The 13,733-nt window shown below is 37.4% G+C and overlaps 1 protein-coding gene across 1 annotated transcript; it reads right to left on the bottom strand.

The window, feature by feature from the left end:
* pex11a (peroxisomal biogenesis factor 11 alpha) lies at positions 1–4,555 on the bottom strand. Its single transcript, XM_051381763.1, has 3 exons — positions 4,193–4,555; positions 3,908–4,023; positions 1–1,789 (listed from the first exon to the last, which is right to left on the bottom strand). The coding sequence occupies exons 1-3, from the start codon at positions 4,246–4,248 to the stop codon at positions 1,221–1,223; spliced, it is 741 nt and encodes a 246-aa protein (XP_051237723.1). The 5' UTR covers positions 4,249–4,555; the 3' UTR covers positions 1–1,220.
* Positions 4,556–13,733: the final 9,178 nt, after the last annotated feature.

Below are 13,733 nucleotides of genomic sequence, written 5' to 3'. Positions count from 1 at the left end.
TCATGTTTCCACAAGAGGGCAGTGTTACTTTATTTTTAAACTGAACCACAACCATCCCAATGGTCACTACTTTGATAGTTAATGACTATCAACATCATGAAAATACAAACATTTAGTTTTTTTAAAAGCACAGTTTTGAATCATCATTTTTTTAATATAGTTTTGCTAACCTTTTAATCAAATGTGCAGCCGCAGCTTTAAGGATTGATATTCCATTATTATTTACAAGAGTAAGTTGGAAATTTGTAGTTTTTCATTGTACACTTGTTTGCTCAGTATCAAACATACATACACAAGCACACAATTTCTAGACAATATATTAACCATTCAATTGTAGAAACATTATCTAGGGTATCTTGGCTCATTAAAATAGTAACACAATTTACTTTTTTTTTTTTTTTACTCAATAATGTCTTAAGTTAACCTTAATCTGCTGACAGTCAAAGTCCAGTCCAAGCCTTGAATGGCAGGATGAAATATAAATAAACAGATGAAATCTCTCAGCTGCATTTTCCATTTGGAAGCACTTTTGTCTGAGAAGGAGCTTATTCATCACTTGAATCACAGAGGTAAAACTTTTAGCAGCATGTTATCACAGAACAGAGAGCAGAGAAAGACAGTGTACCTAAAGTGGCAATGCCATTCATAGTGAGGTCTTACTTTTTTGTAAAAGACAGGTGAAATGCAAACGCTTGCATCAGTGAGGAGCCCTTATGTTTTACAATACAGTAGTTACAAAACATTTAGTCACATGTGGTGTTGTAGAAGACAGGATTGCACAAAGGTTTAGCCTTGGCCCTTTTAAATTACAAAAATATAAAAGGTTGCTATAGAAACGTAATTTGCTCCCTTTTAAACTGGTCCCCATTGAATATATTGTTTGTGTCTATTTCAAAAGTATGATGTTATCAGTTCAATCATTCAATCAATTAATAATTTAATAAAAGATCTATTAAAAACCAATTAAATCCAGTCATCCCAGAAACTTGCAAGCCTTTCAATTATTGCTGGCTTGAGTTTGGTGTGAAACATACTTGATTCTAACATAAATGTTACAAAAAGTTCCTGTGATGTGTTTCCTAATGTCCTTATGCACCAGAAAGACATTAGTCCACATTTATAGCTCCAGCTAAAGAACACAAAATCCTTTTGAAAACCTGTCACGGTAAACCTTTTTTTACGTGCAGTTAGTCAGAACAGGTTTATCTTCGCAATCATTATTATGGTTTGATTTGTAACTTGGGCTGTCCGAGGGTCACAATCCCAATAAATGAGGATATCAGACCACAAAATCCCACCACTCCTGCATTCGACTGGTATATACCCAACCTGTCTAAGGGAATGAAGAGATCACATATATTCTTCACCGTGTCCAAGGCAACAGCCGGATGTGATTTTAGACTGTCCAACAGCAGAAAGAGAAAAGCATCCAGCTGAGGAATGACAACATCAGCTACTTCAGGATTCTCACTGAGATGCTGATCCATTTTCTGTCTGAAGTGTCTATCTCTTGCTCTCTGTACCATTAACTGGAAGACCACATAAACATCTCTGGTCAGACTCATAATTAGCGAGAGCAAGTAGCAGCGAGAGGCATTTAGGCTCCAGCGTTCCTTGTCGATATCGCGGATAAGACCGACATTTCTGGCCCAAAGTGCATTGTCACAGATAAAGTAGAGGGCGCGGTTGATGTTGGCCACAGTGAGGCACAGGCACAGCACTCGGTCAGAGAGTTGCATGGTTCGCTTAGCAGCCTCAATGGAATTTATTGTGTTTCCCAGCCTGAACACTGACAAAAGGAGGAAAAGAAAAAAAGGGTATTAGAGCTGTAATTAATTTAATATGAAATGTCAGGTCAACATTTCATAGCAGTAGTCCACTGTGAACAGCAGAATACAGTTAAGCTACTTTGAACCAAACTAACGTTTACCTTTCTATACATTTGTTCCTCTGAGGGAAAGAGGTCACTGTCTCTCTTTATTCAGTGTGCTTACATACTGTGATGGCACCTAATCTAGCTGAGGCTCTTCTTTGCATTATGGAGCCTTCAGAAAGCATCTTATTCCCATCATTCACAAGCCACTATCACAAGTAAATTTGCCTCTTACAAGCTCCGTTTTTAAATTGTGATACCTGCATGTCTCCTTCACTGACAATTAACTAAGAAAGGCCGGCCAAGCATAGATGCACGAGAACCCTGTGGCTGCGGCTGTGATGCGTGGCAAGAGATAATTGAGTGGTGCAACAACAGACCCTGGCCTTGTTCTCTATGGCCCAGCCTTGGCCCCAACACTGTGGGTTCACCATCTATATAAAGTTCACTATCTATGAGCTGTCAAGGCCGGTCTTAGAGGCATCAGTGTTAAAGCCACAGCTGGTGCAGTCAACTACACAATGTCTACCTCATCTTACTGTGGGGAAAAAGCTTCAGACTTCAGCACAGCCACAAACAGCTATAAGCCTGTTTTTTTATTAGACAGGCACATAGAGGATACTAGATTGACAAAACTGTACTGAAACTTAAAAATCTCAGTGCAATTTTTACTCAGAGAGCACAAACATCTGCATCTGATGCAGAGTTGTAAGTGTTGCTTTATTCCATCATCCACTAATTAAACTGAACACAAGACAGGTAGTGTAGAATGTGGGTGCCACCTCTGTCTAACAATTTCTTGAGGTAAAGATGGGCATTGTTGGCGTAGGTTGGAGGGTTAAGCAACAAAGTTTAGTGCTTTTATCCATTTCAGTTACATTTCACCACACTACTTGTTTAATTTTTAGTTTACAGTTGAAAATACACATCCTTCTTTAGTGCCGTTTCTAAAATGTCGTAACTGTTGCTGAATATTGTATGTTTTGCCTGGGCACAAATGTTGTACAATCTTTTATTGATTTTCACAACCATGGGAACCCAGTGCTATGGAATATGCAATTGTACACATTTTTACAAATAACAGATAAAAAGGTATATGCATTTTGTAATCACATGTTTAATGGCACTTAAGAACAATCTGACTGGAGGAAGCTCTATTTATTTCCCTTTCTATTCTTCAGCAGCGAGTTCTTCAAGGCACTTAAGAAGAAAGGAACTGAATGATTCCAGGTTATTATGCATCAGACAACAGTGCTTTTATATATGCACCAACAAAGGGATGGAATAATGATAAAAGGAGGCAGGCTTTACTTAACTCAATTTGCTCATGCAAGTTCATAGGACTAATGCTAAATAGGTAGGAAAATAAGTAAACCAACTTTAGACTCAGTTGCTTAACAACATGTACAAACAGAGAAAACTAGAAGAGCAAGTTATACTATCAGGATGTAAAAATAGAGCTAGTGGTGAAATGACTGAAAAAAGTATGTCAACAACATTTTTCATGGTTGATTTTTTGTTTAAATCATTTATCATGCAAACATAAATCTTCTCAAAGGTGAGGATTTGCATCTTTACTGGGTTTTATATAATTGTACATTATTATTTGAAAATGTGACCCTGGGCATTTTTTTCTCACTAAACAATGCATTAATATAATAATCAAGGGATTTGTCCAAATAAAAGTAATGATTATTTGCAGCCCCGCAGTCAGTAAGTATGCAAGTAAAAAAAAGTGTCCTCCTTTTTGTTTAAAACTTAATAAAAGGTAGCATCAGAACACTAAAAGAGGGAATTTAGACTTGTTTTATGGACAATGGAGGGCAAAGATGTTACTGTCAGTACGTGTTAAATCAGCTGCAAATGCTATTCAACGGATAGGGAGCGGGGACAATTTTACACCAGGCACTTATATGGTAAACTCAGAAAACATTATCTCAGCTGAGAATCCTTTCATTGTATTATTCTTTAATGATGATACTTTATTGTTGCAGGAACAACCAACCTTCACTGTACAGTCACAGGTATACTCACACTTTCGTCCAGCTCTCATGGTGGCTTCCAGACTTTTAAGTTTGGCCACACAGTCCTTTCTTTCGGAGTTCTTTCGAAGTAAATATATGGACAGTGCACAGGCATATTGGGTTGCCCTGGAATAAAGAAAGAAGACCGATAGAAGAAGGGGAGAAAGTTGACATCCAATTAGTTGTTAGCTCTGCCTTTGCTCCTCGCTTGTTCAGTAACTTCACTCCATTTATCCACCAATAAAATACAACGTCGACGGTGAACGACCAGGTAACAAAACCTCTTACAACTTACCTGAATATACGGTCCCTTCCTTGACTTTGGCTTGTGAATTTTACAACCGCGTCCATGGTTGAATCAAACAAGAACAACTTGTTCTAGTTTGCTCGGGCAGAGTGGCAGCCTGCCGGACACGGACATACGTTAACGTAAAGCTTTTGTCTTGCTACCGTTCCTTGTCACGTTATGTCTCTTCGGGTTACACAACGTTAACAAAGGTTGTCTATCTAAGGCTGCCGGTAAAAACTCAAGCACATAATCAGAGTTTTGTTACTTCGTCCACGTTCACACTAAGCTAATTTTAAAGTCCATTTAGTTGTAAAATGTTCTTGTTTCACTACGGGCAGCTTTTCAAACGGACCGAAAGCCGAACGGGTTTTGTTGACGGACCAGCGCGTTGCTATGGTTACCGTGGTAATTGTACTGTAGGACAACACGGTTTCTTAAAATATTATGAGCTGAAAGTAAACAAACAGTGTTGTCTATGTGGTAAAAACGGTCACTGTTCATTAAAATGAACTTGAATTTCCCTCGGGATGAATAAAGTATCTATCTAAGTTAAATTAAAGCTGATTAATGTGTAATACTCGGGTCAATGTGCAATACACCTGATTATTATTATGTTATTCTGTAAATATTCAATCATTCCTTGTAATTATCCATAACTTCTGTAAGCCACAATCTTAAACTTATTGCTATTTAATTTTTCTTTGCTGTCACTGTGGAATACATTTACATTTTGTATATAGGCTCTTATTATCTTATTATATCTCTTAAGCTCTTATTCATATTTATATTTCCATTTTTATTCGTATCCTTACTTTTACTTATGTATATTACCTATACATGCATTTCTATTATGTATATTGTGTTAAATATTGTAATTATTATTTCTATTCTTTATCATGTGTGAGTAGAACAACTATAACAAATAAATATTAGTATTTAGTATTGGTATTTATTTATAAAGTATTTCTGATTCTGATTCAGTACACCGATCAGCCATAACATGTTGAAAAAGAGAGGTGTACCTACTGGTTTTAAACGACAGGGGGCAATGTGGGAGTTGTTAGACAGGTGCACTTTTGTTTTTATTATTCCAGTTAAGCAGATATTGTCGGGTCATCCAGCACAGTGGACCGTTAAATAAAGCCATAGATGTTCTGGGATGTTGTTCTCTCTCTCTCTCTCTCTCTCTCTCTCTCTCTCTCTCTCTCTCTCTCTCTCTCTCCTTATGTCGGCTCATTGTCCTCTCTTTTCACACAGGCTTCTCTGTGCTGGACCATCAGCCATCCTGGGACCTCTTTCTCTCTTTCCCTGGCTGTCAGTGTCTCTCTGGATCTGGATCTAAGAGATTCAGCCTCTCCCCCTTGTGTGTGTCTCTCTCTCCCATGTGTGCATGTCATCCTTGTGTCTCTCTAAATCTGTGTGTGTTTGTTATTTTCTTCTATCTGAGCAAATGGTGTGTTTGAGCTTTAATGAATTTATCATAACTCATAAAACAAAAAGACTGCAAATAGCTGGTGGCTAGATACTGCTGATAAAACTTTGAGACTGATCAATTATCTATTACTCTTAATCTATTACTCAACAGTTTGCATTCTCAAGACAGACAGACTGAAGAATCAAATACTCCTCTAACCATCTGGATGTAAAATATATTGTCTATTTGATTTGAGTGTAATAGTAATACATGAGAGGCACAAACTGGGGCTACAGTGGACCATCACTGTATTGTGCCCTGACTGTCAGTGCCTCAAGGGAGGGATTAAGCATAGAGGATTATATATTGTGAGATTGTGATGTCAAAATTGTGATTTCTGATATAAGGCTATATAAATGAAATTGACTTGACATTAAAAATGTCTACACTTACCCTTAGGAACATTTTTTACAGAAAAATACGAGCCCTGCTTCACACATTGAAGTGACTGATAGTGGCCTAAATAGCTGTTCTGTGAGAGAGACCTTGCCTTTAAATAGCTGCAGTAAGTGCTGAAAGAATATCACCCTGAGATGGTCTTTTAATGGTAAGTAAACCTTTATTTTTGCCGTTAGCATTATTTTTGCTGCTGTTGTGCTGTAGATTCAGTAGTACCGTGTAAACACTGGTATTTGTGTGCTTTTTTTTTTTTTTTACGTCACTGTATGTGATTTGTGTTGAATTGTGGAGGCAGTCATAACACAGTGTGCTCTTTGTGGTGTGTTTGTGCTCCTTGTGTGTTAGTTTTCCAGTATGGGTGAGTGGCACCCTACTCCCCCTCCCCCCCTCCAGATTTGTTGTGATGTTGACCCTGGTTGTTTGATTGCATGGCTAATGGATAAGACCCAGGAAATGTATCCATATTTCTGGGAAATTACTTCAGCGCTGTCACAGTAGGATAAATAGTCGATCCCCTATTTATTGGCGAAGAAGCAGCCTCAGGATCTGTTATTTGACAGCAATAAGCAATTGTTTTTTTTAGCTTTGAGAGACAGTTTTGCTTTTATTGACAATTTTATTTTCTCACATTAGATTTCTATTTCAAGATCTTGGACCTCTGTGATTAATTGAGTGTGTTTACATGTGCACAATCCTGGTTTGGAGTATTACTGCTTTCTGTTGTGCATGTCCTATCAGTTTTGAGAAAAACTACCTGGAGTACTCCAATAGAAACCAAGGATAGGCTACTGATTCATGTTTCCAAATATTCTTTGTTGGTACAGGTCAGACTACATATTTATATACATCCTGCATGTCACTTGCATCCTTTATCACATTTTACTTTTCTGTACCTGTTTGTTTGCTGTTGTAATTACCCAGTTTTTCAATGTGGGGTCAATCAAAAAGGTTAAGGATATTAAAATTGTTAAAGGATACTTTTATTGGGTTGGGTTGAGGTTAAACTTACACTATTGTACTATTTGACCAACAAGTGTTTTTTTTTATTGATGTTGCCGTTAGCTGATATGCAGTATTATCCAACAGCGAAGACAAGGTTTACTTCTATAATAAGTTGGATATGCTTTCACAAAGTGACCATGTAACAGGATTTACAAAATAAATGACAAAGTTTTACATATCTGCCTAATTAAATACCTGGTTGTCAGTCCTGAACAAATAAACTGAAACGGCAAATTACCTCATTCTCCAGATGTGTGTAGGCTGCTCTTGACAGTATACAGGTGCGCACAGTAGAAGGTGAAATGGTCATTTCTTAATTTGATGTGTACCTTATAAAACAGCAGCAACCATATTACATTTAACCATCATAAATCACACAGCGCTTAAATGATGAGATAAAATTGCTCAATTGACTTATTCACTTCAAGCAGATCTAGGCAAGATATAATAATAAAATATAACCCGCTGACTATAATGAAGATATTATCTTCCAGACTACTGCATATGATTTGAGCCTTTTTCATTTTATTAAGAAATGATAGGGTGTGTGAAAGGCAGGGTTCTGTGAATTTCCTTTTGGAAGATTGTTGTGGTGAGGCAATACTTGAGAAATATTGTGTGCTGCTATATATTGTCTCCACTGTCAATGGTTTGTCCACATCCAGTGTCAACTGTTATGTAATCTGTTGAAAGATTCCACATACTGATTCCAGTGTTACAAATGTGTTTGAAAGTGAGGCTCAAATGTGGTGTTTCCAAATCCCCTGGGCTCCCTGTAGATAAGGTCACTCTGTCCTGCATTATTAGCTGGACTCATTTCCATAGCAGTAAAGCCATTGTCTGGTCTGGGGGGCAGAACAAGTGACCTTGAAAGTATTTCTGATGTCTGGCCCCTTTTGATGAACCCTTTTCTCATAAACATCTTATAATTTTAATTTTATGGACAAATGTATTACTTATTTGAAGCAAACTTCAGACTATGACTTTAAATGACATTTCAAGGCTGCCTGTCGATCATACCTAGTTTCCACAATAAAAACGACCAGATGAAAAGGGCTGCTCACAGTTGTATTTATATATTTAAGGGGATTCTAGCAATATTTTAGTCAGTGAAAGTGCCTCGCAGTATTGAAAAATATAGTAGAAGATGAGAGGACAGAGTGTTTGTATGGACTCACAGTACTTCAACTGAAGTGGAAAGCAAAAAATTTTGCAACAGGTCTTCAACAGACTTTGCAGGTACAGAGAGAAACTACAGATATGATAATAAAAAACCCCATAGATGTTTAAAAAGAGTGCTTTCATAACAATTATGGCAGTCTGCAGACATCACAATAAAAAGAATCTTCCTGGATGCACTGTGTCTCATGGCAATATTGAATGAAACAACTTTTACTAATGATCAACAGTAGAAATAGTCAGGTTTTGTACTTTGTTACAGCAACAAAAACCCTTTTCTGGAGGATGATGCAACATTTTTGAAAGGTTGATAAAACAATATCTGTGTTACAGTCACTCCACACACAATGTAGTTTAAAAATGTATATCAACTGAAGACATTTACTGTCTATTTGAAATCTAATTAATACATCATATTCATTTTAAGTTTCAGGGTCAACACTTGTTCAAAAAACCTTCCAATCCTTTTCGAACTTACTCTCTCATTGTTCTTATACTCAAAACAGATACTGCTCACTTCAACAACACTGTGTGTAATTGGACTAACCTTGTCATTGGTACTGGATGAGCAAAACATATTTCACAATCATTTTTGCAAAGATTTACACAACCTTGAGCAGCAACAAACTCCGCAAAAAGAAAAAGAAAAAAGAAAGTTTTGGCAACAGTTTGTTTGTCCAATCCAATCGTGATATTTATTTAACTGTCAGATGACAAACTTAAATTTTAAACAATGTTTCACCAAACTATCGGTTTTGCTGTATTTCTATAGAGTCAGCCAACCCTAACACATAGTTGTCCTACCCAAACCCTTCTTATTGTCTATTGTTTCAATAATATCCCACACGCACAACTCTTTATTTGAAAGTAATTTTTTTAAATATTTATATTTTGATATATCTCTGTTTTTAATCCGTTGTAAGGTTATTTAAAAGGTCATTTGCTTTTTCTATGGGGATGGCAAATCTATTGATTAGAGAGGGGGTGGTCTTTTTTCGAAAATCAACAAGAAAAACCTTGCATCACAAAATGTCAAGAGACTTGTCTATATATTCATCCAGAAGGAACATATTTCAACCACACTGTCTTTCATGTTTGTGTTATACACAATACTTGCATTTAGCCTTGCCTTGGATTTCACCTTTTGCACACTTTGCTCTGAACACAGCAACACCTCAGTGTTATGTGTTGTATTTAACTATTTCAACGGCGTACGTTTTAACATCCAATCCCATATTCAATATATTTCAAAGGGAGGAGAATTTAAAAGAACACTAGAAAACTAAAGTATCCTTAGAGTAAGTGTAAATTTCTCATAAAATGTATTGGAGTGTGGCAGCAGTGTGCAGAGACTGAAATTGTATTATTTCACATTACCAAGATCTACATGCCATAAATTCCAAAAATGAGTCAGTCAAAAGAGTCATAATAAGCAGTACTGGTGGTAGTATTTGTGGCACTCATTGAAAATACTCTCTCATCTCAAAAACTGAACATACTTTCACACACACACACACACACACACACACACACACACACACACACACACACACACACACACACACATACATCCACAAAAAAATGTATTAATGTATTTTTTGGGGGCTTTTATTACTTTTATGATAGCATCAGCTGGACAGACAGGAAAAGTGGGTCAGAAACAGGGGATGACACGCAGCAAAGGGCTGCAGGTCGGATTCGAACCCTGGACACCTCTTACTGTTCACAATTGTGTATTTCCTGCAGTGTGTTTGTGCATGCAGACTATAAATAATATAGTAAATGTCATTTGCCTATTTGACAGGTGTGGGACCTCCATGGGTAACTTGGGCTGATGCATAAACTCACACAATGACTGCACCGGGATATACCAGAAACAGCCGGGGGGAAACTAGCAGCTGGTTAGTCGAGTAGAGTCCATCATTCAGACAGTGACGCTCACTTCAAAGGTTTTTGTTTGGGTTTGATATGTCTGTTTTCTGGGTCCCAACTGTACCTACCTAGACTTTCCACAGCGAAACTTGCACTCGTAAAGTACTTGAGAACACCCTTGCAATCTCATGCAATCCTATACAATAGCTTTTGCCATAAACGTACAAACCCTATACATATTTTGTCCACCTAAGGGAGTGGATAAAATATTGTATAAGGACTCTTTTTACTATAATGCACTCCTGTACACCACCAACACTACAACCTCAGTAACAAAAAAAATAAATAATTATCACCTTTATCGCAATGTCAGGAAAAACTGAAAATGAATTCAGGCCCTGTCTTTAAATTTACTAGATAATTGGAAGAAATAGTTAATCTTTGTACAGTTGATGTACAAATGTATTATTCTTCATCATCTTTTTTTGTCATATGACCTCTGTCTTCTACAAAATAAATAAAACTACAGGCTAACAGGCTCAGCACTTCAGTGGCTCACATAACAGTCACTACTTTAGTGTTTTGTGACTTTAACTTTCTATAGATAGTGACAAAGCCTATGTCCTGATATAGTTTTATGAAATTTGAGGAATTTTAAACGGTGAATACGATCTGCAACCTTTACTTGGATGTAAGGCTCAATGTTGTTTCCAAAACTTTGTTTTGTTTTGCATTATAATGAGCGCAACATCACCAGCTGTGAGTACTGAATCTTCAAGATTCAGATTCAGATGTTCTGGCAGAACAGTAAGGTTGTCAATATTTACTGTAAGTGAAATTTTGCAAAAGAGTTCTACTTATTAAGATTTCTAAGTTACTTTTCAATGCATAGGACTAAGACACACATGGTTCTGGACCTTTGCTGGTATTGAAAAACTAATAATAAATCAGTTTCAGTATCAGTATTAATCATTGTATGGGATTACATACACAGCCTGGCCTAATTCTTCTGTCATGGTCATCTCACATGTCCACTCTGGTTAAGAAAGATCAAAAACAACTGTATTTCTTAAGGAAACTTATAAAAGCAAAATTTAAACTTTTACAGAGGAGCGATAAAAAGCAAACTGACATTGCATATGCATGGTCCAGGACAGGAGGAGATTAAAACCACCCATTGGTACTCTCAGCTTCAGTGATATTGGTGAGGTCAGGTGGCTGCAGAGCCCAGAGGATATTAAAAGACAGCACCCACTCCAACCACCCTGTTCTCTCTGGAAAAGGTACAGATGCTTCTGCTGCCATACCACCACAACAGCGTCTTTCCTCAGGCTGTAAGACTGCTTAATTCGTCCTCAGCACTCCATTATGTAAAATAGTATTTTTATTCGTATGACTCATAAGTCCATTTTACTGTAGATATATTTTTATGAGGAGAATATAGGGAGCAACAACCTGAATTTCTTTATACAACCCTAGGTTATAAAATAAAAATAAAAATTTCATAAAATTAAGTCATCACAACCAGTAGATTGTCTCAATGCAGTCCCTCTAGGATTTTGCAGGTTTTTCTGGGCATTTTCCTGGCCTAAAATGCCTGATTTCACAGCAGATTCTTTAAAAGAAATTATGATGCAATTTGAAATGTTTTTAGGCATTTTGTGCACAGAAAATTGCAAAATTGCAAGTTCTACCACAACACTGACAATTCACAACAACAAACAATTGATATTTACTTTGCAGATAAAGCAAAATCACTTGGTGGTGGACACAGCCCCTTATAAAGCATGAAAGTGGATGTCTCTTTCCCATGGCTGAAGCAAAACAAACATTATAATATAAAGCGGCATCAAACAAACGATATGCAAGCACACAAACACAGCAAACAAAACACAACGGAGTGAAAAGTAGCGAGAGTTAGTTGTTCATATTGTTTTTACAAAACTACAGTGACCGAAGAGGGCACCACAAAGTCCAGCTCAGCTCACAATCCCAGCTACATCAGCTGATCGCAGCTGATTCCCTTCAAGTCTTTTGATTGGCAAATGTCATTCAGGGCGCCTTCTTTAAGCTGCTTTCGACTGCCTACCTGTGCTGCTTCCTCTGCACAAGCTGCTCTGCAAACAGAGAGGCATCAATGAAACAGAAATTACATTGATTAAAGCACCAAATATTTTTGGAAAAGTATTTTGTCTTTTTCTCTTGACAAATGTGGTCCTGAATGGACTAGGAATTGCTGCTGGGGAGTTAAAATGCACAGAGGACACACTGACAGCACACCTGACAGCAATACACACAATTATCCTGCTACTATAGCTGACATCCCAACATTACAAAACCTCTACATACGTCTGAATGCCTTTTAAATCCCAGAGGCCTCTGCTCCGCTGGATAGCTGCTCTTCTCCCTTGCCTGATTGTAGTACTTCTTTTTCGGTTTTTGTTGTCTTTCTCCTCTTTCGCTGCTTCTCGGCCATCTTTCCTTAGGTGTCAAGTGTTGTAGAGTTCAGCACGGTAGCATGTAACAGATTTACCATCCATCTCACTCCCACCATCTGCCCTCTCCCTTCCTTTCCCTTGTTCTGTGCACACAACACATGTCACCCGTTGGTAATTTGATGACACTTTTTTTCCCATTTACAGAGCCAGGGCTGTATAAAAACCCCAGATTTGTATCACGCGCATAACTAGGGATGTCACAATACTCGAATTTTAGTGGTCGATACCAATACCAGTGAAATTCTATGATTCTGGATAGCAATTCGATACCACAGTAAAAATGTCTCAATCAAGGTTAATAGCTTTGCATTGCATTAAGGAAAAAATTCCCTGCAACCAAGCTGTTCCTTAATGTTTTTATTCTTTATATATCAATATTAATGTAGCCTAATATATATATATATATAAATATTATACTAAATAACTAACAGCAAACTCTGTAATATTTTTTGAACTTGTCTTTTAGCTGTCTAGAGGGTATTTCTTTCTCCCTTTATCCTGCAGTGTTTGTTGCTTCAGTGCAGCCTTTACCTGAGTAGTAAGTCTTTTTTTTTTTGGAAGTAAAATGTCTTTTGGAGTTGCTGATATTGTAAATATTCTAATTCCAAAATTTCCAAAATCAAGTTTTCAGGGGAGCTCATGCTCATAGCTAAGCTCCCCCTGGCTCCCCTTCAGTTCGCAACCAGTATATTACCCTTTTTGCATTTTTGTTCGTGGTGCGGTGAGTGTGTGGCTTCCCCTTATCGCTCTCTATCTGGCATCCGACCAACAGCTCAGTGTTTCACTGCAGAAGGGGGTTAGCTCCTGCACATACACACAACAACGACAGAGACACAGACAGAGCAGAGAGTTGACGATGACGACCAAAATTTTGGTATCGATTGGTACCGAAAGCATCAGTTCTTGTCACGTCCCTACGCAGAATGGACGAGTAGCAGACCGTGAGGAGATATTAGCTAAATTACGACAAATATGGATTTGAATGGCTGACCCCACCTTTAAGCACATGACCAATGTGTTTATGTAGGTTTAGCAATAAATGAAAAATAAATGTCTTTTGTGTTATTTTTGTCAACAGTTTAATGTTGCTTGCCGTATGATAAGATGTAATTTCTCATTATAG

The sequence above is a fragment of the Dicentrarchus labrax genome, unplaced genomic scaffold (assembly GCF_905237075.1).
Source record: "Dicentrarchus labrax unplaced genomic scaffold, dlabrax2021, whole genome shotgun sequence".
Taxonomy (NCBI): Eukaryota; Metazoa; Chordata; class Actinopteri; family Moronidae; genus Dicentrarchus; species Dicentrarchus labrax.
The sequence above is the reverse complement of the archived record's forward strand: the minus strand, read 5'-3'. Positions and strand labels throughout refer to the sequence as shown.